General features: G+C 42.7%; 2 protein-coding genes across 6 annotated transcripts in view; both read right to left on the reverse strand.

Annotated features, from left to right (window-relative positions):
• ATP5MK (ATP synthase membrane subunit k) overlaps window positions 1-18,995 on the reverse strand; it is a 272,077-nt gene extending 253,082 nt beyond the window's left edge. Inside the window, exon 1 of the mRNA XM_062601894.1 lies at window positions 18,990-18,995. The gene's annotated coding sequence lies outside the window, so the exon portion shown is untranslated. The remainder of the gene's footprint in view (window positions 1-18,989) is intronic.
• SH3PXD2A (SH3 and PX domains 2A) overlaps window positions 1-25,762 on the reverse strand; it is a 261,573-nt gene that overhangs the window by 24,061 nt on the left and 211,750 nt on the right. For 4 of the 5 annotated variants that reach the window (XM_062601872.1, XM_062601871.1, XM_062601875.1 and 1 more), the window contains 2 exons: window positions 13,663-13,776; window positions 9,134-9,217 (listed from right to left, as the gene is read on the reverse strand). In XM_062601872.1, coding sequence (XP_062457856.1) covers window positions 9,134-9,217; window positions 13,663-13,776 — 198 coding nt within the window. The remainder of the gene's footprint in view (window positions 1-9,133; window positions 9,218-13,662; window positions 13,777-25,762) is intronic. The other variant, XM_062601873.1, reaches the window with a different exon arrangement.

Below are 25,762 nucleotides of genomic sequence, written 5' to 3' on the forward strand. Positions count from 1 at the left end.
TTAAAGAAAAAAACAAACCATAACCGAGAGAAAGTAAGAACTAATACCTCAGAAAGGGTGAGGGGGAATGTTGACAGAGCATCCGATAGCAGAAAATTCAGCAAAGCTACATCTCTGAAGTCAACTTCCCTTGATGGGTCACATTTGGATCCTTACAATTCTGGTTGGGTAAGACCTGTCAAAACCTTTGCCTCCAAGTGGAAAATACTTTCTCCTGCTCTCCCCTAAGATGGCTGCTTTAACTGTCCTATCACTGATAACAAATTCCAGCTAGTTTATAATTAGCGCTATCAGGATATGACACCGTCCCCACAGAAATACTCTATTACAAGATAGGGTCTGATGAATGAAACCTGGCTAATGAAACCTGGCTTCAAAGTTGCAGGAAAAGAGGAAATCTTGTTGAGAGGAAAGCCCTTTAGGTGACTCCTCCCCATATGGAGGAAGGGCTGCATGGAAGTAGGAAGGGAAGAGAGAAGTTTTCCCATGAATTAAAGACAATAAAAAGGGTTAAAAATCCATTTAGAAAAGAGAGGGTCCTATAATGTTTTTGTTTAGCAGCTCTGTTTTTAAGCCTACAGATCAAAACAGGGAAGCCACCATTACAGTTTCCTCTTGCAAAGTGCTTCCACAGCAAAAATTACAGCCATTTCCAAGATTACACGTTTGGTTTCTTTCAGTAGTGCAGTGGATACCACAAAGATACATGAGGTTTGTAACTTAAACAGTATTACAGAGATACAGGCCTCCTTGCAGTCAAAGGGTGATTCTGCTTTGTTTCTCAAGACTACCTCCAGCCAGTGAGATAGTCCTTACACCAAGATTTGCTTAAGGGAGCAGTGGAGCTTTCAGTGGCTGTGTTACTTAAGACAACTGATGCAGCATTCAACATATCAGATTACTAGTCCAGTCTTTAAGAGAAGATATTTGACACTTCATAACTGATAAAGTTAACAGAAAGAGGTAACAGAGACAAATGGCTTCATGAGAGAATTGGGAGAGCATCAGTCAGTAGAAAGACACTGCTCTGAATTACACTGACAAATCTGAACTTTCATGATGGTTTCATCCAGCTACAATGACAGGCAATGGTATAAGACACAAGTCACTAAATCATCGCAGACCTACCATCAAAGTTGTATGCCCAGATCTACAGAGAATACAGAAGTGTTTAATTTTCAGTCATTAAATTTTGATTAAAAATTACCAAAGGAATGGAAAAAAAAAAGGCAAACAAAAGTATAATTCATATTCCCCAGCTGCAGCTTCTATTACACCAACTTCACCATCGAGGTCAAGTGGGCAGAATAAACTTTATTACATGTTACAAAGTACATACATCAGCCAAAAGGCTACACCTTGGAAATAATGGGATGAGAATCCTACTACACTTCAATACAGAAATAGCATAAAGGCACCTTTGTTCTTAGCACCTGACACCAGGAGATCTGTTAATGGCTCAATTGGCTAACTTCACTTATACTCCCTTACCACTATTTTGCAGGCCAAAGATGCCTCCCCAGCTAAACTGAAGGAGGTACCTCTATTGGAAATTCAACTGCACTAGTAAATCTGAACAAGGCACACATGAAGAAGCAAAGGCTGTTTGGCAATCTGTCACATCATGTGTTATCTAACTTCAACCCACTTAGCTTAGAAAGGAAGGATTGGTACATGTCGTTCTCCCTCCTACCCAAACACAGAAACTATTTAAAACATGCACAATAAGAACTTCTGCACTGTTTGGGCTACCCAACTCAGGCACTTGTAGCTGTGCTCTGCCCAGCCCTCCCAGACACCTCAGCTGCCCCAATGATCAGTGCACTAGCTATTCTAAAGCCCCACTTTCCTGTCAATCTTTCTACTTCCCTTTCTCCTCCCCAAATAAAGGCAGCCTTCTATTTCACTCTGCTTCTACCCAAAGTCTCCTGAAGAGAGACAGTAGAGGCTTGGGGTCATAGAGACAGATCCTGGTGGATCACTGGGAAAACAGTGTGGACAGCAGAGGACAGTTCCCACATCCTTGTTAACAGCCCATTTCCCTTTCCTTCCTTCATCTTGCATTGCACCCACCAAGTCTTCTTGCTCAGTTCATGGCTCTTCCATGAGATGGACCTGAAGCCAACCTGGCCAAGGAAAAGTCAGCATGACCCTAAGTCTGGTTTGCTTCATTGCAGATCTGCATGAGCATAAAGGAGAAGGGGAGCTGCTGGGAATGGCTCTTTTAGTGGTGGCACCACAAACTCTGAGTAAAACTCTTCTCTATATTAAGCCAAGCCAGTTTCAATGCAGCTTCACTAAATTTTGAGGAAAGAGGCCTATTTCTGAGACTGCTGGAAGCAGAGTCAAGGCAACCCCTATGCAACTTGATCTAAACCCAGGTTAGCACAGTTTTAGTGTGCTCACACATCATTTCCCACCTATTTTAAGATGCAGCTTAATAAAGTGCAACTTTTTTTGCCTAAATAGGATTTGTAGTACAGCTCTTAAACCATCACATGATTTACAGCAGAGCAAGATTACCTGTAGGCACCTTAGCAATGCTTATCAAATAGTAAAAGGTCACCTTTGCAGCCATTGGGGACTGAAATACTACTTCTGTCTCACCCAGCCTGTTAATAGCTATGCTACAACATACTGGTTGCAGAAAAACTAGGAACGCTGTATTTAACTTGTTACATTTTAGGAGGACTTAATGACATTTATTCCTGGATAATGGCAGACCATAACGGAGCTCTGCGTTTTTTCCTTTTGTGTAAGATTGCAGCTTGTAATTAAAGAGCCAGCAGATGTGTCCGCTCCTTCACACTGCCTTTACACAGCATAGTAACCAAATAGGTTTTCTTTTGTTTCACCTGATGTATTTCTGTCTACTAGTAAAAGGGGAATCTCAAAGAATTTATAAGGATTGAGCATGGTGTTTTCCATATCAGGTGATGTGTTAGGACAGCTCTCCCACAGGAAAAGCCTCAGAACACTAAAGATGAAACTTTGTCTGTTCCCAAAGAAACTGTACCTAACTGTTTGACAGAGCAAGACACCAAACTTGTCAGCTTCCCATCTGTCAAACCAGAATTTCAGACTTTAAATGTGTGCTTGCGCACACACATACTACACATTAAAGTTATGAGGTGTCTTGAGAAGGCAACTTGGTCTCTCCTCTGGCTGTCTGGATTTATACTTACTGTCAGGTCAAGGAAAGCAGACCTACGGTTTTACTGCCTGAGTTGTAATGTAGAGCTTCAGTAGCACTTTCCAAATCTTCCTGATTCCCCTGGCACTGATTATTTCAGATTCTTCCTAGTCTATCACCAAGGTAACGGCTCCTTTCCTCAACATCTTCAAAATCCTCTATCACTGCTGCTCCTCACCACCAGAGCCCTGATCTGGCCCTTCAACCTCTTTTGTACAGCTACTGCAGTCACCTCCTGCCTCCTTTGCTACTTTCTCAAAGGAGCAAAGCACACTGCTCTCACCAAAGGCTCTTGGCATAGCAGCCAGACTTTGCTCTTTACCAGGTACTTTGGTACCTCAGCCAGATTCCTACCAAGTGTACATCAATTCAGTTGTCCCATCTCAAATTTTCAAGCTTGCATGCAGTGCCTTGCTTTAATATCCAGCTACATGCTCTCACACGTTCTGCTCCCTTTGTATTTCTCATTCCTCCAAATCCTTCCATCTTTTCTCACTCAGCCCCATGCCTTTCTTATGATGCCCCATCAACCTAAGCAGGCTCCCTCCTCCATGGTACTAATAACCTGAAACTCTCAAATCCTTTCTAAAATAAGCCTTACCTACCCTGATTTCCTGCCTTGCCAAACAAGGCTGGCTTTAGCCCTTCTCTAAAAGCTTTTAAAAATACCAAATAAATATCACTTTCCACTGTGAAAAACGTTTTGGTCATAGTAAGATGCATGCCAAATTGCCACTTGCCCAGGTTCCTTTGATGCACAGATCTCCTTCTCTTTATTTAGGCTGTAAACTATTTGGGACAGGAACCTCGCCTTTAAGCAGCTAAAATACCATGCACGTTTCCAGCCCTGCCTAATCAGTCTCATCTCTCCCAGGCAAATGGCCAGCGCTCAAACGTTTCTGCTTCCAAGTTCTGAGCGCCCCGTTTCACATACCTCTCCTTCACCTATATTTTATAAGTTTGCTCTTTTCTGCCTCCATAAAGAAGTGTGGAAGTTATCTGCAGCACTTCAGGAGCCAACCAAGTCAGGGAGTAATTTCCTTTGCTCAGCTGGTGTCTGTACATGCCCCCAACTTTCTGTGACCCCATCCTCGTTCGATATGCCAGTAGGAGTGGGGGATAGGGGGCATTGGGTTTGAAATTAGCCAATTAATGATTTCTCAGCAAAATACAACAGCTCCAAACCTACATCTTCCAAACCACAGAAGAATTCTCTTTCAAAATACTTTCCCCTCAGTCAGCAGTCTGCTCTTGCCCTCCCCCACTCCCCCCCCCCCCCCCACTTTGTCAGACCTGCTTCTGGAAAAAGTCTCACTGTTCCAGAAAGTGATGCATTAATTCAACATGGACTTTGTTTTACTTGTCTAAATACGCAGCACAGAAAATAACTGTCCGCAGTTATCAAATGTGTTCATCTGCAGACAGGAGCTCTTCAGCCTATGCTCCTCATCCACAGGCCCCTCACCCTCTTTTTGGTTTTAGACAACAGAAAACCTTGTGCCAACAGATAGAAAAGAACAATAATGACATTTCTTCTGAACAGTTCTGTACTGCGCATGCTCTCTCTTCAACCAGCAAGGGGCAATAAACATTTACTACTTTCCTTGGAGCACAGAGGAGGGGAAAAAAAAAACCCAGATGAATAACTAAAAAGAACAAACCATGTTTGAAGCCGCTCTGGGCTGGTTTGATTTATGCACAGCAAAGCAGCCTTGTGCTGCAAATGACAAACACTTCACCAGCGTCAAGGAGAAGCAGCAGAAAACAGTGGAAACAAAGAGAGAAGTCCTGTGGGTAATGAGGGGGCTGCCAAAGAAGGCAGAGCAGCTCTGGTGGGATGCAGAAGCACACCAGCCAGGCTGTATCACCAGTACTGATCAAGGGCTCTTGCCACAGCTAGAAAACTGGTTGAAGAATGACTCAGCCAGGGTAGGAGATGGGGTTCAAGTATCAAGACCAATTCGAGATGGGGTTCAAGTATCAAAGACTATTGAGTTACATGACTGACCTCCCTCCACGCCCCATCTCCCCCCATCAAGCTCCTGCTCCCCATAAGTTACGCAAGAGGAAGACCTATAGTTTCCAAGTTCTAACTTTAACTCTTTCATTGAATAGCTTATCTTTTGTGCTAGCAGCTTAAATAACAGGCTCATTTGGCAGAAATTCAGCCCATATGTCACTATACTGTTGATATGAATAACTTTAAAGTACTTTCCTGCATTGTAACAGCTCCAGTTGAAAGTCTTGGGCATAAAACCAAAGCAGCAATAACTTATGTCAGCTATCTGGCATATAAAACAGGCATGTAAACCCCCTCTTTTCCCAATCAAAATTGAATAGCACAAATGACTTCTCATTAAATTAGCCTGTAAACAATTCTAAATTGTCTTCCTGGGGAAGTTCCAGATAGATGCATGTGTAGAATTACCATTTTACCCAGCACAAGAGAACATGAATTCTGCAGCTTGGAGGTCTGACAAGTGTCAGGACTGAGGAAAACTACAAAGGTTCAGTCTTCTCCTTACAATTCATATTTGTATTACTGGAGCTTTGTAATGTATAGACAAAAGTTTAGAAAATGTACCACATTTTAAAACATTTAACTTGTAAAAGAAACAAGCTCTGAAGCTACATAAGAAACATAAACCAATGTAATCTCTTAGATCTGGGTACACCATGGACCATTTTAAAGAGGAAAGTTTAGCAACAAATGCCATCTGTTTCTCTTTGTAAAAACAGACTACAGCTGTTCTCTTTGCAGATTTTTTTCAGCTTTAAGAAGGAGCACTACCGTGATATTCAATACTTTGTCCTTCATGTTTCTTATTCATGGACCCAGTAAAATTTCTTTCAAATATCTGAAGTTTAGGGATGCTCAGCCTTTTTAAATGGCTTTGCAAAGGGTAGAGGTAAATATGCTGTCCTTGATAATTCTCCCCTGTTAGGGAGTCTGTAACAAGGAAGCAAGCACTCTTCCCTTCCACACTTGGGCTTTCCTGGTGTTTTTAATATCCAAGTCACTTAGAAAACCCTGGTCTTCAGAAACAATATGTAATTCCTTCAGTTCTCACTTTAAAGTGATTCTATCATAGACTTAGTTGGCAAAAACACTTTATTAGTGGAACCCAAGCATAAATAGGAAGGGAAGCATCTTTTACAGCTTGCTTTTAAACTCCAGTGACCTCTTGGAGCTAACCCAACAGCAGGGACTATCTTGAGCAGAATATCACTGGGTGGGGAGAATTGCAGCCAAAATGTTTAATTGAATTTATTTCCAAGAAAGAGGCCAAGTGGGGAAGGGGAAGCTGTTCTGCCTGCATCGAACAATTCTGGCAAGCTCCTGGTTGAACAGCTCTTCTAGTTCTTCTGGGCTTTAGAGCAGGGGCTTGAAGGTTGGCAGGGGGTGTGTGTACACTTCATGCCTTCGGTCATTTCAGTGCAAACCCACCCGAATTTGGCCTTGTTAGGATGTCTTTTGGGTTGGGATGAGGGCAAGAAGGGAGAAAGAATCTCTTCTGACCTCATATAAACTGTGTTCTTTTAGAGAACAGCAAGCTGGACACCCAGAGAGACTCCTACTTTCAACTGCATTTTGGAAGGCATAAATGTCTGTACAGACTACAGCTATGTCAGATGACAAAGCCACTGTCTCCAACCTGTACCCAAGTATTCAAATCACTTCTTTTACTTTGAATATGCCTGTTTTTTTTAAAAAGCTCCCTAACCTACTATTTCAGATGACATTAACCAGGTTGTTTTTAGCCAGCTTGGCTAGCTGTGGCTGAAATGCATTGGAGAGAGCTTATAGAAGGAGCTCAGCCATGGAGGGTGCCCCAAACCTTGAGATGCTGCAGTTTGTGCCAAGTTCAAGTGCTGAGATTTAGTTTGAGATAAAGCACATGTTCTCCAACACACTCAAAACCCCAGCATTGCTTGGGCCTAATAGGGAAGAAACTGTTATGGAACAAGAAAAAGGCAAGGATGGAAGAGATTAGGGGAGCCTGTGATGGGGAAGACTGCCAAAGACACTGTCAGAGGGCAGTTCTGGAGCTGAAGCCCACAAATGGTGGGCATAAAAGTGAAAAAGATAAAACCTGGGAATGCAATTTAGGTCCTCAAGTTTTACCTCAAGACTACGTTACAGGATTGATCATGCAGTCTTAATATCTTATGGAGCTTTGTTTGCAGTGTTGTATGAATATGAAGGATATATTTGTTTAAACTAGTAAACAAGCTGTTTAGAAAACTGGTTCCCAGAAATGATCCCAGTTAATTTGCCTGGAAGTATGTGGCAGACTTTGACAATGCAAAATAAGTAGCTCCCAAACTCCTGTGGTACAGAAACAAGCACAGGTTCTTTTGTCTCTCAGGGTAGTCCAGTTGCTGCAGGGTCTGCAGTAGGAAGAACACCCTTCTTGTTACTTTGGTTTCCTCAACCACACCAGTTCTGGTGTCCTCAACATAAAAAGGATATGGAACTGTTGGAACAAGTCCAGAGGAGGGCCACAAGGATGATCAGGGGACTGGAGCACCTCCTGTATGAAGACAGGCTGAGAAAGTTGGGGCTGTTCAGCCTGGAGAAGGCTGCGTGGAGACCTCATAGCAGCCTTCCAGTATCTGAAGGGGGCCTATGGGGATGCTGGGGAGGGACTCTTCATTAGGGACTGTAGTGATAGGACAAGGGGTAACGGGTTAAAACTTAAACAGGGGAAGTTTAGATTGGATATAAGAAGGAAATTCTTTCCTGTTAGGGTGGTGAGGCACTGGAATGGGTTGCCCAAGGAAGTTGTGAATGCTCCATCCCTGGCAGTGTTCAAGGCCAGGTTGGACAGAGCCTTGGGTGGCATGGTTTAGTGTGAGGTGTCCCTGCCCATAACAGGGGGGTTGGAACTTGATGATCTTAAGGTCCTTTCCAACCCTAACTATTCTATGATTCTATGATTTTGAAGCAAAGGTGAAAGGTTGCTGAGAAGTTGTATGTGCTTGACACACACAAGTCTGCAAAAAGAACGACCACCAAATCTAGGAGAAGATAAATTTGCTACTTTTAAAGTACATTGTCTCCTTAAGCAGGAAAAGGCACCTCTTCCTCAACCCAAAAGCTTCTCTTGTGGTTACATTTGGTTCCATCCCCTCAATAAGGCTGGCTAAGAGTTACAGAAGTGAAAATTGTGCTTCCCCCTGCCTCTTCTCATTTTGAAGTGTAATGAATACCACATCTGGACAATCTTGCAAGAAGAGTAGAAGCGGACAGAAAGGGGTACATTTGCTCTTGAGAAGATGATTCACACGCACCAGAGAACCGCTTGGGTTGAAGGATACCTCAGACTTCACCCAACCACAGCTTCAGAACACAAAGTGCTCCCCCCTCCAAAGGCAGCGTCAGATCAGCAAAGCTAATAAATAGATACTGCTGCTGGTGGTCTTTTAAACACATGCGACTGACACCAAAAGCTCCCAAAAGTTCTGAAGGAGTCTGTCTTTAGTACCAAGCACTGCTTGCAAGAAAAAGCAAACCGAAACTGGAATGATTCTCATCTTTCCACTCCAAGCACTTTTCCAGCGCACACATCTTTGACCATGGCTTTTGGCATTCTTCTCATTTTAATAGCCCTGAAATATCACTTGTCCTGATTGAGGTAGGAAAGACTGAGTACAAATATGCCCGAAGTTAAAACACAACAGATGTGAGCTTCCCCAAGCAGCACAAGGAGTCAGACTTCAGAGTTACCTTTGATTATCAGCCTCCAGCTCTGGGGGTGCCTAACCCTGGTTCCAAGACACCCTCATGCTGTCATGTGCAAAATCCACATCTGAACTCTGGAGCTTTGGCCTCTCTCTACCAGAGTGCCGAAGATGCAGACCCTGGTACACCACAGCCAAAGCTGAGCATGGCTTTTGGTGCACCATTAGGGGCTGGTGCCATAGGAAGCTATTCACCTCGACTCTGCTGCCTGTTGACTATCCCTCCCAGCGTCCATCGCCGGTCCAGGCGCCTCAGGTGAGCCTTGCGTCGCTTAGAAACTAGTTTGGAACATGGAATGAAAAAATAAGAACAAAAAAAAAGGAAAAAAATGATGGGAAGGTGAGAAATAAAAATAAAACATGGCATTTGCAAGCACTGATCTTGTTAACAGGAATGAGTTAGGTGGCATGCAGACAATTTGGTTTAGTTTATATAGTATAGTGGAACAAGTTAGATTCTTGAGCCTGATCAACACGAATCACCTAGAACTGTCATAAATTGCCACTCTTATTATGGCTTTCCTTAAAAAAAACCCCAAAAGCCAAAACATGCACACACCCCAAAATGAGATGTACAGCTTAAGACTGCTTGTCCAAGGAGGTTGGATCAACATCATTGCTGTTGTGTCTCCCAGTTAGGGTGCATGATCTTTGGAGGTTTCAGTCTATAGCATATGACATCAAACAAAAATAGGGCTCTAACCCTCTCTAAGCAAATTATTACACTATAAACAAAATCTAGGGGATAAATAATAATTTAAAAAAAAAGGCAGCCTGTCTTGTGCGAGTTCACTTGTAACAGGAGCACTCGGGTAAAGAAGCCAGGTGGAAAGTGTCTGATGTCTCCTTGTTTATAACATGACTCAATCACTGCCACAGCTAATTATCACAATCCAAACTTCTAATATACTGATTACAAATACAAGGAAAAACCTACCCTTGCAATTACTGAGCAGGCTCAAGAAGCTAACAAGCCAGAACTGAGAATTAGTGACACACTGAAACAATAATTTATACTTAAATTATAAACAAAGACAAGACACCTATGGAAATGGCATTGAGAGCAGCTGTGCACAGAGGACACCACTTTTTCCTGGATGACATACATAGAACTGTATTCAGTGCCTTCTTATTCTTGTGAAGGTGTGAACAACACAGGAACCATTGGACTGTCATAGAAACAGACAAACGCTTCCCTTTTCCCATTTGTAGGCTTCCATGCTCTTTTGGCAACTACTGCAAGGGTGCTTGGTGCTGCTACAAAGCAATGTGAAGTATTACACTTCAGCTATCACTAAGGTGCAAACACAACTGTTTCGCTAGTGATACAGGGAAACTGTTTGTAAACTCCGACATCAATAATCACTCAATTCTGCTCATGTGCACCCATGAAAGCACACACCACTGTCTTCTAGGATCGTGTTCTGTGGACAATCAGGTACGGAAAAATTATTTGATTTGGGAATGATTAGCTGAACAAGTAAAAAAAAAAAATTAGTGATTTTCCCAGAAGGGGCTTTTGTCTTTTTGCCCTTTATATCTATCAGGGGCTTACAGACCAGACCCTGCACCCTGCTCACTCTCCTCATTTGCTCCTGTATTATAAGGCCTAAACCTTCCTCAGTAAACTGGAGTTGTGGTGAGTGTTGTTGAACAGACTCAATGTCTTATTTGTGGTACTCTGTACTTCCCCTTTGCTGCCTTGTGAGCCATAGAAAAATCAGAGATTTTCAGAGGAGCTGGATTTCAAGCTTATAGATCACTGTGTTTTTAGCTGGAAATCAGTGATCCTCTTGGAAGCCCCTGGTGGCACAGAACACGAGCTGTCTTCACTCCCTATTGGTAGAGTTTTTCTTACCAATTGCTTTAACCTGGTGGCTTTCTCCAAATCAACAGGACATTAGACTGCCAGTTACACACAGGCTACACAAGAGGCAACATAAGACACCTCACTAGACATACAGATTATAGCAGACAGAGAAGTTAAAGCTGAGGTCATGATAAGGCTGCCTGTATTAGGAGGTGTCTGTAGAAGAATAGAAGAAATGAAAGATATCCAACTTAAAGGCTTGCAGGAGGGGTGTGAAAGGGGTAGGATTTGCTTCAGCTGTCAACACAGAGCAGTCCCCCACAGCTCCTTGCTCACACCAGGAGTTTGGAGCATTCAGTCATCCAGCAGCACCCCTTGGACACAGTGGGTCACACAGATCCACCACACACTCTCCTCCTCAAAACATATGACTCCCCCACAGTGATAGCCCTGTTACATCATGATGCTTTTTAGGAGTCGGGGTTTTTTCCCCTCAGCAATACTGAATTTTGCCGTTTGACCTCAGACTTGGACTTCATTGATCATATTAGAGGTAGTCACCAGAAAGGTTATTTATCCACAAGTGTCTAAACCTTTGCAGAGACCATTTTAAGATGTTTACTTTAACAGGTCTCGTGGCTGCAAATGTTTCTTTAGATTGCTTTCTGAATGTTTTCCATGCTTTGTAAGATGGCGTTGGTCTAAACACAGGCCCAGGTAGCAGTCGACTGTCTACCCTCATCCTGACAAAAGATGTTGTGCAGGCTCCAGCGCAGTGAGGAAACACTTTTGTCTTTCTAAGGGAACAGACTATTCAAACAAACACACATGGAAGTATTACTGCTATGTAGAGGCAGCACTATTAGTAAGTTGCATTCAGCACCTCCTTATCTTTACAAGGGGCTGCCGCAGTGGAGCAGACCTCTGAGTCTGCCTGGCTTGTGGGCTTGTTCCAGGCCTGCTGCAAATGGAGAGGGCCACGAGGCTGATACAGAAAGCTCCCTGCATTAGTGTTTCTACCCTTTCAAAGTAGGCAGAGCATAGACTGCACAGCTGCAAGAAGCCCACATCTTCAGGAGTCACTCTGAAACTTGTATGAACTCTAAATTCACAGGCTAGGGCACTTAATGCACTAAACTGCCTTCCTCCTCAGTTATACTGGAGGTCCTATCTCCTGGCAAGTTTCCTTTGTAAGTATGCACACTTTTATATGCTTTCCTTTAAAGAGAGTGAATCCGAGTTGTTCTTTCCTCTCTTACGAAGTAACTATTAGTAGAGGGGAAGAGCAGCCCAAATAAAGAACTGTGGGGGACATGCACAGGACACACAACAAAGAACAAAAGAAGCCTCAGCTTACGTGCTTAATAACAGAAAAGAAAGTTACAGAAAAGCAAGCGAAAGTTAGGGCACATCAAAGCAGTGGTTGAGGTAATGCAATTACATTTGTCACTGAGATGGAACTGAACAGAAAGGGAAGAACAGTCTCAGGTTTCAGCATATCTGGATTTGGAGTAAGGAAAGGAGCAGGACTACTGACTATAGCTGAGGAGAGCAGTATAATGGATTAAAGGGGACCAAGAGGAAAAAGATAAGGAATACCTCATGGATTTTCCATTACCCAGGAAAGACTGCTGTGTGGCAACAGCCCTGTGCAGAGTATGCTGCAGAGGGCAACATGAAAACCAGAAGAGAGCTTGAAATGAAAGTAATAAGGCTGTCAAGCATACATCATATTTAAGAGTCAGGAAAAGGGAGGAAGCTACAAACCAGCAGACAGGGCACTCTTCAGCTCCTTCAGGAAGGAGCAGTAAGCTTTTGTTCTTTACTAACAGGGAACCTTTACTAACTGCTTTTGCATCTGCTAAGATGTTGCATCATACCAGACTGGTTACTTGCCTACCAGTCTACAGCCAGTCTGTCTCTAAACCCTAAGTGACCCAGGATATGGGTAGCTTTGAGCAGGGAAAAATGAGCTAGAGAGCCAAAGGTTTCAATAAGCCACAGATGTCACCCCTTGGGGCCCAGCACAAAGTTATGTTTTGCCTGTGTGCTATCTGAATGGACAGATGGCCACCCCTACACATCTCTAATCCTCCTGCCTGTAAGGAAAGGTCAGCTGAGTTTTCACATACGTTTTACATAAGCATCACATCAAGAGCACCTAGAAATTTAGCAAAAGATTCATTAGAATGGAGAAAATAACAATAAAAGTGTCCTTTGTACACAGTTGCTACATGAGAACTCTATTAAGATGTGGTTAGTCTTTCATAATGGAACAGAGGAACATGTGAGGTTGTACTATTCCATTTCTGGAACCTGAATTTAGCATCTTTAGCCAAAAACCAGCACAGCTAAATGCACATACATGACAAATGGCATCTCAGTTCTAACAGAATGAGACCACACCAAATAAAATTACCTTTCCACACAATCACAGACCACAGCAAACAGCAGTGAAGCTAGTTTCAAAGATTAATTAAAAAAATAGTAATGAGAAGCAGCCATTCAAGTTAAATCTTGCTCTTTCAATGGCCTGTGGCTCTATTGAGTATCTTTTTCCAGTTAAAAGCTTTCACTTGTATAGTTTCTGCAACAAGCCATGCAAGTTCTTGCCTTCCATAGACATGAAAGTCTGAGACCTCTACCAGAACATAGTGGTTGGACTTGAACATGAGTTGTTTGTGTGATTTTTAAAGGGTATTGAAATGAGCACCATTTCAGCTTTTGAACCTCTAGTCACACTGACAGCCTAAGCTGCTCACAAAGGGATTACAGCCATGGTACTTCAATTTCTTCTGCAACAATTTTACTGATATAAGAGAAGAGGTTATTGCACTAGATGAACAGCCACAAGTGGCAAAAGTAGAAAGCAAGCAATAGCAGTTTCCCCTTGATAACAAAAAGCTTTCCATACCTTCCCCAAGTTTGGATGTGTTGATGTCGGAGTCATCTCTGGTTCCATTTTGGGATTCCAGGTACGTAGCAGGGACCCAGCCCTGCTCCTCTGCTGTGCTCACAAACCACCAACCTACAAAAAGAAGTAAAGAAAGTTGCTCATTCAACATTAAGAGAAATAAGAACAGCAGGATGCTACAGAAGAGGTAACACAGAGTCAGCAGCTCTGAGTATTTAAGTATTCTAACCCCCCTAGAGAGGGGGTTTAGTTCTATTATACAATTTCTATGAGATACTCTCACAGCAGTAAATGAACGTGCAGGCAGGCCTCGTGATAAAAGGGTACAATGCAGCAAACACTCAGTTCATTTTAAGAAACCTGAAGTCTATCCATAAAAGCTCTGATTTGAGTTCTCCAATTCAATTTCTCAAAGCAAGTCTCACGGTATGTACATCTACAGTATCAAAACACTTTGTATATATATAGATGAAGTCACAGAAGTCAAAAGATAGAAATAGGCAAGACTTCAGTAGAAGGGCGCATATTTCAAAACAGGATACAAAAGAAGTGCTTCTAGAGCACTTTCCACCACAGCTGTTGTTTAACAAACATGACCTGAATTCAATTCCCTGGGAAGTACTGCGCAGAGCAGAAATACAAGAGAAAAGCTAACTGAAATGTGACTTCAGGCCATAAGCACCAGCTATTTGCTTTCCCACCTGAACATCCAAGCCTCTACCACTATCTACAAAAATCTTCAATATTTACCAACTCTACACAATTAATGTTTAGGTCACATCTGTGGATAAAATTTAGAGGTGAGCCATCTTTAGGGTAAATGCATCCCAACTATAACTATCTTTGCCTCTTTTCTTGCTGACTACATTGATTTATAGAATCCTCCACTGGTTTTGATGTAGACTCACTCATCCAAGAGCTTGGTGCCCTCAGATATGAGCATAACTAGATTCTGCTCCATTCAGATAAGGTCAGGGTTAAGATGCAGGACAATAGAAAGCCAAGCAGGTAAAACCATTTCTGTTGTTTTCTACAATCTCCCATTCTCCCCCAGAAATGCAGGTTGCTTTGTCAGGACAATGCAAACTATTGTTCAACCCCAGTCTTCCAGCCCCTCCAAAGGGAGCTGAGAAAAATAGCATTTCTAAACATGCACCTCGAAACAGTTTACAAATCTTGATAGCTGTCATAAACCCAACAAATTTCCATGGAGATTCCCAAGCCTGCAGCAGGGCCAAGCCAGCTTGGTCTGTAAATAGATGGGGCACAAACCCTAGTTAACTTATGGTGGGACAAAGCCCCAAGCTGTGTGACAGCCACAGCCAGGAGGCCGCAGCCCTGGGCTCAACAAAGGGAATGTGGGCTTCACTGGACTCTGCCAACATACAACTTTGAAGACAAAAAGTACCCCAACAATGCTCAAGTGTTCATGCTAAAAGTCACCCAAGTTCGTTCCAAATCCTGTCATGGAAGATTTTACCAGAAAACAGTAGTTACAAACTCTCCTTCTCCTCTCTGGGGCTCATGGATGGGAGACGATGTGCCTTAAGAAACAAACTGCTCACTTGCCACCACACAGCTGCTAGGTAGCTCTATTTATTTACTCTCAACCCCCCAGACACTGCTCTCCATTTTCTGGCCTAGTAGAGGTTTGGAAACTTTGCTTCACAAGGCTCATGGCTGGAAAGTTAAATTTAGTTATTCCCCCTCAGTAGGAGGTGGATTCTCCTGCCATGAAGCCCACAGCAGTGAACACGCAGGATCTGCCAGACCGATTCAAACACACATCTCCATGGTTGTTCCTTATTTTACTAGCAATGTATCGACATATGCAGCAAACACAGTTTAGCACACACTCATAATTTGGCACAAAATGTGAGAAGTTGGCTTTCAGCTGATATAAATCAGACTGGAATAGTTTATGTAAACTCTTCCTCAGAAAGCAATTAAACACAATTGCACAAAAAGAACTTGCCTACACTTAAGAACGTGTGCTGAGGCCAAATTCAAACCATGGTAAAAACGTCTTTGGAGGCCTGGATCGCCCAGACTTGTGACACAGTGCTAGCCCATTTCACAATACACCTCCTCTGGTTTGGCTCACTGAGCTGCATCATGACCTCAGAGCTGAGTTTAAGGTCTTGTGTTTGGGGCCATAGTGTAACTGAGCCTCCATCCAAACCATCTAAACAGGGCTCCCTGCTAAAAGGCAACCCCTCACCACCACCCCTAGGCATGCATACACGTATCTTCCCACTGCTTCTAAAAAGCCTTAGCAAGGAAGCCTCTCAACTCCACTGACCTTAAGAACAGGCTCCCACATACTGGCTGGAAGTCAAGTCACATTTGAGGAAGGTTATAGTCAAGTAACTCAACCAAATCAATTGCAATGTGCAGACAGAGCATGTAACAGCCTAAGTGAGGTTTTAAGCTGCTTTGAGTCTTCAAGCCTTCACTAAGATTGAAGCTCCTCATCTCCACAGAACTCATGAAAGTTATCATTTGTTTCTAAAGATTCCCTTTATAAACTATGTGCAGGGGTAAAGTACATCTGAGAAACCTCCTCAGCTACTGAGAAATTGGCAGCATCTGTACAGACTGAGAAAACCAATCTCTGCTTTTGAATTCTCTTCTTCCATTTCAAGCTTGCTTCTTAGAAGGACAAAAGAAAGGCTTTAATGCAGCTCACTGAGTGGCATGTCCACACACACACACAAAAAGTGTGTTTGACTTAAACAGCCTGAACAACTGAGAAGCCTGAAAAACTTCCAGCAGCACTCCTGGCAGCAGATAAGTCAAAAAACGGATGATGCTCACAAGCAAGATGTTCACGGTCTTAGAATGGCTGAGCAGAGATTGCAGAGGTAGCTCACTCCCTATGAGGCAAAAACCTGAATTATGATGGCATATCTAAGCCAGGAAATTAAAACATAGTGCAAGAATTAAACTCCTAGCAGAAGATGCCTGAAGCACAGACAAGTTCCGCAATGCAGTCCATGCATGACAGCAGTGAACTGCAGAACTCTGCCTAGCTGATCATGAAGTACTTGCTCTGCACCAACCGCTCTTTAGAAGGACTAGGTTAGCTGCCATTTGGTCCCACCACTTCCACTCTTTCTCCTCCTTCCCTACCCCCAAGTTCATAGGGGTTCAGACAGACTGGGCTTAGTTCGTGCCATTATAATCTTGACTTTCTGCAAACAATCTCTTGTCCCCTCCCCTGCCATCTTTCCCAACCCAGAGCATCACAGAAATGTTGTTAGAGAAGTTGCTTTTGAAACAGTGAACAAAACATTGCATTTATTTGGAGTTCTCCCTCTATGCTGGAATTGAGCTCAACTTCACAATCCATTATTAAAACCATTCTGCAGCAACATCTGCAGAGAATTATGTAAAGTTATCTCTGTGCACTGCCAAGCTAGTCTGAGGTTCATTCTTGCACTCACCATCTGTAAAAATTAGGCAGTGCTTTACAGCTTGTGTTAACCCTTACAGGTGCCCTTACCTCTCATGCATGAAAACACAACTCTAAAACTCATGTGGCATGGATGCCTAGACTGAGACTCATCAGTTCTCATCCCTGATGAGGATTCAAAGGACCTTTGAGTCTCACAGAATGCACAGAAGGAACTGCAGCCACTGTGTGCAGACCAAGCTCAGCTTGAGCTTTGCCACATTACTCCAAACCCTGCCTTAATACTAATCCAATAATACGATCTTTTTAAGGTAGAAATACAATTTTCTTCCTACATTTGCTGACCCTTTGGTTGGCATCTGTCATCATCCCTAGCTGCAACAGCCAAGATGCCTCTATACTCAGAATCCACTTAGACTCCAATAACCCTCAAGTATTTTCAGTATAGAGCTACAACAGTTAGCAAGAGACAAAAGGTTCCACTTTTCACATATACATACACATGGCAAGATGATGGTTGCCAAACACATGGGTCACAAGAGTCAATAAATGACTAAAGTACTAGAACTGTGAAAACCATATTCTTGCTTTTAGTCGTATTCGTAGTCCTCTCACCAAAAGGCTTTCAAAAAAGCAAAAAGACTTTAGGCAAGTGTTATCCACAGCCTGCACCACGGGAAACTACAAGAGCATGGTCAAAGGACTGTCTTTTAGGCAAGTTTACACACATCCTCACCCATCCACGCTTCAATATTGTCCCTTTCTCCACACCTACAGGAAACCTAGCTAATCCTGTTGTAGCCTACCTAATCATAAGAAGCTACAAATCACCTAAAGTGAAAATGCATGATCATACTGGACATTGGTTTCTAATTCTCCTCTCAGCCATTAATTTCTCTGTAGACTTTGACTGTCAATTTATGAGCTTAACTAAAGTAAACAAGAAAGATAGCAACACTGTAAAAGTGATCAGGAATCTCCCTGCATGAGTGGACTACCCATTCTTCTAAACAAATACTTAAACAACACTCCATCTCTCAAGAGTCTTGGAAAAATTCCACTCAAACAGCAGTCTGGTACATTTGACGTGCTCTTTGGACTTCAGGGAGATGCTCCCTTTTAAGTCCTTCTGCCTTGGAACTAACTCTTGAGGGTTATTTTGATCCAACAACTTAAATTGTCCTACAAAGCAGTACTAGATGCAATCAGGTCACTTCCAGACCTGGCACACAGAACTTTTCATGCCAACTGCTTATTACTTTCTTTCAGACATGTGCCCCGTTTCATTAAAAACCAGCTAAGATAAGCGTATTGCTACGCAGATGAAGGCACTTGCTTTTTCCACCCCTCCAGAGCTCTTCCCACACAGTACATGTGCATTTGATACACATAAGGAAATCAGTTGAAATTGGCTTGGACAGACCTCCAAAGAACATGCATAAGCAGAAATATAAAGGCCCCAGAAGTAGCATTTTGCAAGAGGGATTTTCTGCAGTAAGCATATTCTCACACCCACTTCCTAAAAATACACTACAGTGTCCGTATACTGTTAGATCCTATCACTGTACATGCTGGCTCTGCTCGCTGTAAAAGGATCCTTCAGCCCGACACACTTGGCAAAGCTGCTGGGTTGAAAACTTTGAATTTATATGAAGGCCAGTGTCCAATGTCTGAGCATTTTGTCCTTAGACTCACAGAAGAGGCATCTTTCTTTTACTTATGGAGAGATACGCGACAGACCTTCCTAGAGTGGAGCTGACTACAGCTTGGGCTACAGAAGTCTGTGTGTGAGTCACTGCACAGAAGACCAAGGCTGTCATCTCAGGATGAATTATTCAAGTTGGTGAAATATTAAAGGCAGCTTTCATCTTTGAACACACGTTTCCAAGCCTGTGTGCACTGCAGACCTCACTGCAGCCGCCACTCAACCATGAAGCAACATTTGTCTCGTTTTAAAGATGGAAGTGGGGCTGAAACAAAGACATCCTCAAGGAAGAAAAATGCACTTGTAGCAGACATCTTACTTCAACACAATTAAGATCCACAGGACAGGTTCACAGCCTTTTATGTGCCATACCCAAAGCAGATTGGGCCACATACTAGAATTCTAGCTCAACAGTGTTTTATGGTCATTCTAGCCAGTTCACATCCTAAAGCTACATGCTAGGAGCATGGTTTGAATGCGCAACCCCACTTCCCACGGGAACCTCATTTTGCAAAGTGTTGCAAGCCCAAATGACTATTCCTGATTGCTCTCACAGTCAAGAGTGAAGGTTGCTGTCCTGATTGCAACTACTGTGGTTACACTCCAGGTACTGAGTGCAGCTTTAGGAACTCGGGAATAAAACTCGCCACCCCAAGTTAGTGCTGAACTCCAAGAGGTTTTTTAATTTGCTGATGAAATAGCTCAAGAGCCCCACAGCACTGTGACAGGGCAAAGTTCTTCACTTTTTCATGTGAGAGAAGATCATACCTGTCACTCCATTCATAGTAGCCCAACATGGGAAACTAGAGCTTCTATAAGAGTTATGGAACAGGTTTTCTACCATAGCATTAAAAGCTGAGTAAAGAATTACAAACACTACAGGCTACATTCTGCTCAGCAAGCTACCCTCCACACTTAAACTGGAGCAATGCTTTTGTTATTTAGTGAAGAAAGAACACATTGAAAAAAGAAGGGAGAGAGACTGCACACTCCTGTGCCTTGCTCCAGTGTTCAACTGAAATCTACAAGAATACCTATGAAAGCATAACAGCAACCAAATCTTAATGGCAGCACTTAGGAACCCTGACAACACAAAGCACACATGCAGTGCCCCTGGAAACACTTTTCTTTCCCTCCTTAGGGAGGGCCTGAAAGCAGAACTGTGTTCTCATCAGAGTACAGGCTGCAGCAGGTTTTGCTTAACTTGGTGATGGAAACAACACTTGAGGCCTTTCTGAGGTGAGAGAGAAAATGGAAAGCAGGAGGTGGGGACTTTAAGAAGGCTGGACTCTCTTGATATTTTTTGGCTATTAACAGCCTTTTGCCTTATGGAGCTAAAAGTTGGAACAAAAGGCAAACTGCTGAGACCACGGTTTGCTCTTCTGTGATCTGCAAATGCTTAGGATTCAGCAGCAGCAGAGGGAATCACATTTGTTGCAGTGCTTTGGGTATTAATGAGTTCAAGGAAAGTAGAAGTGAATCCCAGAGTTTGGGTACTGTAACACATGGGGGAAGAATAGAGTTCTTTCCTCTGATAACTAGCTATTAAGATGACTAGTGGTTTCAAATCTATATGGTTTTGGATTTGCTATCCTAATCCTTCCAGTCTGTTGTCTTCCTTCACCTCTACTAGTTATCTTGTGACATTCGTAGATGGAGACTTCTCAGCTGTGCGTTAGCATATCTCTTTGCTGCTGTACTCCAGTTTCTGTGTTTGCAGGGCTGGCTGGCACACAGGGCTCACTAGATGTTAATAAATATCCTGGTTATTGCTGCCACACAGGTTTTTCCTGGACCAAAAGCAGGTGACTAGGCGTGTACATAAGTGCTTGATACAGAGTCCCAAAGTGCATCTCAGATTCTGGCTTATACATCTAGCTTGCTTGGATTGGTTTCACATCACATTATATGCATAAACACACACGTATATACATGGAAATTCACACCCTGACCTCTGCATTCAAGTACATATAATGCTAGTCTTCTACTGGGATTGGAACAGTGTTTCCTCATACTTCTGAAAAAAGTAGAAGCGTTCAGAACATGGGAAAGGTTCATGGGAAAAAAAGAAAACTGGATAATATACAACTCAGCTCTAATACTTTATGAGTTAGATCACTAGTAGAGACGATGGATATTCAGAGTATTAGACAGCTCGGAAATATCACATCACTGCATGCGTTCAAGCTAGTAGGTGACAAGCTTTCCAGAGGTACACATTTGGCAAATGACTTAATATATTTATCTCTTTTTACAGTTGTGACTTCTTGTGTATGTGTGTAGAGAGTTGTTTTAAGTAAAGCACACAGTTTATCTTTGAGTTCTGATAATACAAACCGATAGCTGCAAACTCCAAGTGCTGTATCTGCAAGCTATTTGCTATGGCCCAATTGTTGTTACCCAGGGGTTTTCCCTCCCTCTTTAAAAATAAGGACCACAGATTTGTGTATTGACACAGCTGGAATGAAGGAATCTGCCAAACACGTTTTCAAGAATTGGCACATACATCCACAAAGCCATCATAGAATCAGCACAAATTACATAAGTTATGTCCTTAAAGGAAGGGAGTAAATGCACCACCTATTACATTATCAGTTATGGAAAAGCCTTGGACATTGCTTGTAAATCCCAGATTGAGTCCCATCACACTCCAGGTCACCAGCTTCTCCTAAACTCTCTAGGATCCTGGGGTCCCCAAAACAGAAGCAGAGGAAAGCATCACTTGCTAAGCCTGCCCATGGCCAAGTCTAAAATACACTCAGCTGACATGCACAAGGTGCTGGCCAGCATCCCCATATCACTGAAATTAGGAGATCTACAAAGCAATGAAGTCTGCCAGTCCTACAGGCCAGTCAGCACCCAAAAAGCTGCAAAAAAAAAGGTTTGCCAAATCTCAAACATTCTAATGTCTTCTAAAAATAAATTTAAAATAATCTTTCCCTTCCTGCTTTACTTGATTTCACGAACACCTAATGCTGAAATTGTCAGTGCAATGCAAGCTTGCAGTCCACATAGCCCAACATGTTTGTGGCTTACAGCCAGAACAAAAGAAACTAAGAGAAGGAGAGCTTTACTCAGAGGAAATATCTCATCAATCACAACAAGGAACAAAGCTATCTTTAGGTGGGCATGCTATATTGTGCAAGCAGCCTGGATGCAGCTGCTAGCCTCCGAATGCCGAGTATGTACAGTAATTGGAGTAAAACTAGATCCACCCATAACCCAACGGCTTTCAAGAGGTTCCTGACTTGCCAACATGGTCCTGCCATCCAACCCACAGTACCAACTCAGTTATTACTCAGAAAATACCTGTTTACTGATGCAGATTTTCCTCTTTTTCATCAGACCTGCTTGGAAACAGGATTTCCTGTGCAACCTCAAGTTCTGGTCACAGAACTATGTATGAATTTCCACCTTCTCTTGCAATTTTGTTTCTCTCAGAAAGCCATAGGTTTACATGCATCCTTCAAGGATGAAGTCTTCGTGATTTTAGTAACCACAAGGCAATGTAAGATTGCTAGAGGGCACACACAGTTAACAGCCTGTATAAAAGTACACTAAATCTCTATGGGCAAAACATGGTACTGGACAGTATCTTCCTTTCTTCCTTCCCTTACCCTAAAGTTTTCTTTACTCCAGTAGGTCCCAAAAGCTGAGCAGTTAAGATACCGTTACTAATGACTCAGTAGAGTCTCCCTGCTCATGTAAGTTCATACGGCATAGCCCAGAGTCTTTAATGTTCTAACTTCCAAAGGGACTTCTGATCTCTCTCTCCTTCTGTGTTTCTATTGTTAGGAAGATGTAGCTCAAGTAGGAAAATTAAGCAATAAATCCATCCTCTATCATCCTTAAAGCCCACCTCTTTCCCAGCAGCCCATCGTTTAAAAGCTGAAACCTATAGATCCGAGGTTTTAATGAACCTGCCAAAGTGATACTATAGGCACCATGTTTACATAAATCAGTAAACTACAAGAGCTCCAAACCACAAGTGGGTTTGGCTGGGGCATGGACAAAGGAGGACCCTAGCACACAGCACAGAATAGACAGAGGTGGGCAAACCCATTGCCTTCAGTAAGGCTCTTCTTGCAGAAGCAAGATTTTCCAGAGCCATGAACAACTGATTACAGTAGAGGCATGCAAACACATGGTTTTCCACCCAGAGGACATAGGGACCTCAGCCCTAGGAGCCAGCAGAGACTCTATTAGTCATTACCAGTTGTGGGGTTGTGTTTTCTGTGGTCAGCCAACAGGGTGCAACAGTCAAGCTCACAAGTAATTTCCTTTACATTCACAGGACTTAATCTTAAAGCAAACACGTTCTGTGTCCAAACTTTCTTTAGGAAAACATGAATAAGCTTTCAAATGGGCCTCACAGTAATCTTGTCCAAAGATTACAAATTACTTCCTAGTGGTTTAAAAGAGTTACAGACCCCCATCCCCAGCTGATAGGAAACGGCTTTCACGGGCAGCAGAGAATAGCCAATATTTACTTCCTGCACAGATTGACAAAAGTTGCTTTTGTTTTAATTTCTTATTCTGAAGTCTGTAGAGAACAGTGCCAGTTGCTTACTGGGAAATCCTATTTGGCTTACCGGGAAACCCACATACAGTCAGGAAAAAGACTCTGTGGACTAGGAACAGCCCTAGCAGAGTACCAAATAACATTCCAGGTGCTAGAGTCGAATCACACATGGATTCTGTATTTCAAGGAAAAATACATCTTCCACCTCCAAAGCAGACTTCGGTTATCTCAGGGCAGAACAAAGCAACATTGGACAAGAGCCTGAAGCAAGGAACAAAGACTATACTATATCCAGCACCAATCAGAGGATAAAGCAACCAAACAGTGATATATTTCAGTCTGAAGCATAGCTGAGTCACCAGATAAAAAACACTGCCTTTTACAAACAGCTTTTATGGAATCCTTCTGAACCACAATACTCCTGCTAAAGGAATGGAGACACCTCAGTTTGACAGTGTCCAGCACAGTGTGCGAAGCAACATCTCTCTGCAGCACTCAGATAACCGTCTTACAGTTGCCATTTCTATATCCCGGCTGTTCCTTGAAGCTCTGCTGTCCAAATACAACTCCTGTCCAGCTCTATTTATTAGCTAGATCTGGCAAGATCGTAGCCCAGATGGTATGTTATCACAAATACGGATGTAAGCCAAACCGAACGCTCTGCTCTCCCTCCGACACCCTTCACTGCTTTTCTCCTAAGCTCCATTCAAGCTGTGTTTCTGCAGTGACCCCGGGAGCTGAGCCTCAAAGAGCTGCCTGCACAAGGCTGCAGGAAATGACAGCTTCGGAAATGAGTACCAGAGTGATGAATAGCAGGCTACAAGAGCAGCCAGTGCATTAATGGGCTGCCAATTAATGAACTACATTGTATTGAACAAGGACATACGTGGGCAAGTAGTATCACTGACACTCCCCAGAAGATTACAAACCCAATTCAGTATTTTTTGAAGGGTTTTTCTAGGCTTTTCTAAAATCTAGATGCTTAGACTTGTTATTGTATTTTTTTTAATCAGGAAGCTGAACAGGCCCCATTTTGAGTGAATTATGCAAAACTGAAAGAAGGAGGGAAAGAGGGCAAAATGATTTGCCTTTTGTTTTTATCTGTCATGGAGACCCAGACAGTGAGAAAACCCAGACTGTGCAGTTGGAAACAGAAGGGGACGATCACCTTTAGGAAGGTGATAACTGAGCTCATCCACGTAGACTTCAAAAAAGCAAGCAGGAATTAGTGGGGTATCTGATTCCATCCGCTCTAACAAAAAGGTGCATCAGCAGAATTAGAAGAGAAGGTGAATACTGGACAGCTATTGAGGCAAAAACCTCTGGTAAGATGCCTCAGCAAAAATGCACTTCTCTTACATTGCAGAAAATACTCTGCACAGAGTCAGGCAACTAAGCATTTTTTTCAACTTATTCTGGCTTAGTCTCTGGATAAGAAGGCTACACACTTTGCTCAAGCATCTTTGCAGGGTTTTTGCTACATGGCAGTAAGCATGTGACTTCCCTTCAGCTTGCTTGGTTATCTATCTCACCTGGGACATTGACTTTGAAGACTGATATTTGGCATTTTGTGCTCCTTACAGACTGGAAAGGCAGCCTAGACTCAGCAGAGAACTGCTCTGCCTTGAAAGACTAGAAGCACCTCAGTGAGCAAGTCTTGCACTATGGGATCATCAACAGCAACACCCCTATTAATACATTCATCATAGAGAATGGCTGTGTCACTGGCAACCTCTGTTGCCAGTCAGCTTCCAGGAAGGCACCATTAAGTGTGCAGTAAGTCAAAGTCCCAATATTTAAACATTTTCACTGTCTGACTCTCCTTTCTGTCTCTTCAAGCTTAATCAAACAAAGCCAGAGCAGGTACCAAGCACAGATCTGCTGGCAATAACCAGTGAGGCTGATCTTCTGATGTTAAGTAAAGGCTAGCAAGGCAAATTAATGATGCGATATGCAAAAGAGCTGTCAATCTCCACACACTTCACAAGAGAAAACGATCATTGTGAGACTTATTCCTTTCCATTAGGAATAAACCAACCATGAAACAAGAGTAATGCTGTCCTTGGGCAAAAAGCTGAGATTTGCAGACCCTCCATTACAAACACACATGCATTATACAATACAACACCATTTAAAAGAAATAAGCAGCACAGTAAGGGATTACCTAAACCCGTTAAACAGACGATATAGAGGCATAGTGTTTATCTTTTCAACAGGGAGTCACTTAAGCTTAAACTCTTCCCTCTCCACAATACAGGGCTACCAAAAGAGGACATATCAGACTGCCTGTAACAACCTATGGCTACACTCTGCTGCAAGTGCTGCATTTTCCATACATCTCCTTTCTTTGCATGGGTAACTGCTATTCCACAATTACTCTGATGTTAATGTCATAGAAAACCTTGAGTTCGGGGATTTTGTATCCTTGTATTTTTCAGATCTCACTCTAGGCAAATTG

This window comes from Pezoporus occidentalis, unplaced genomic scaffold (genome assembly GCF_034315485.1).
Source record: "Pezoporus occidentalis ecotype Australia unplaced genomic scaffold, CSIRO_AGI_Poc_V1 ctg73, whole genome shotgun sequence".
NCBI classification, from domain to species: domain Eukaryota; kingdom Metazoa; phylum Chordata; class Aves; order Psittaciformes; family Psittacidae; genus Pezoporus; species Pezoporus occidentalis.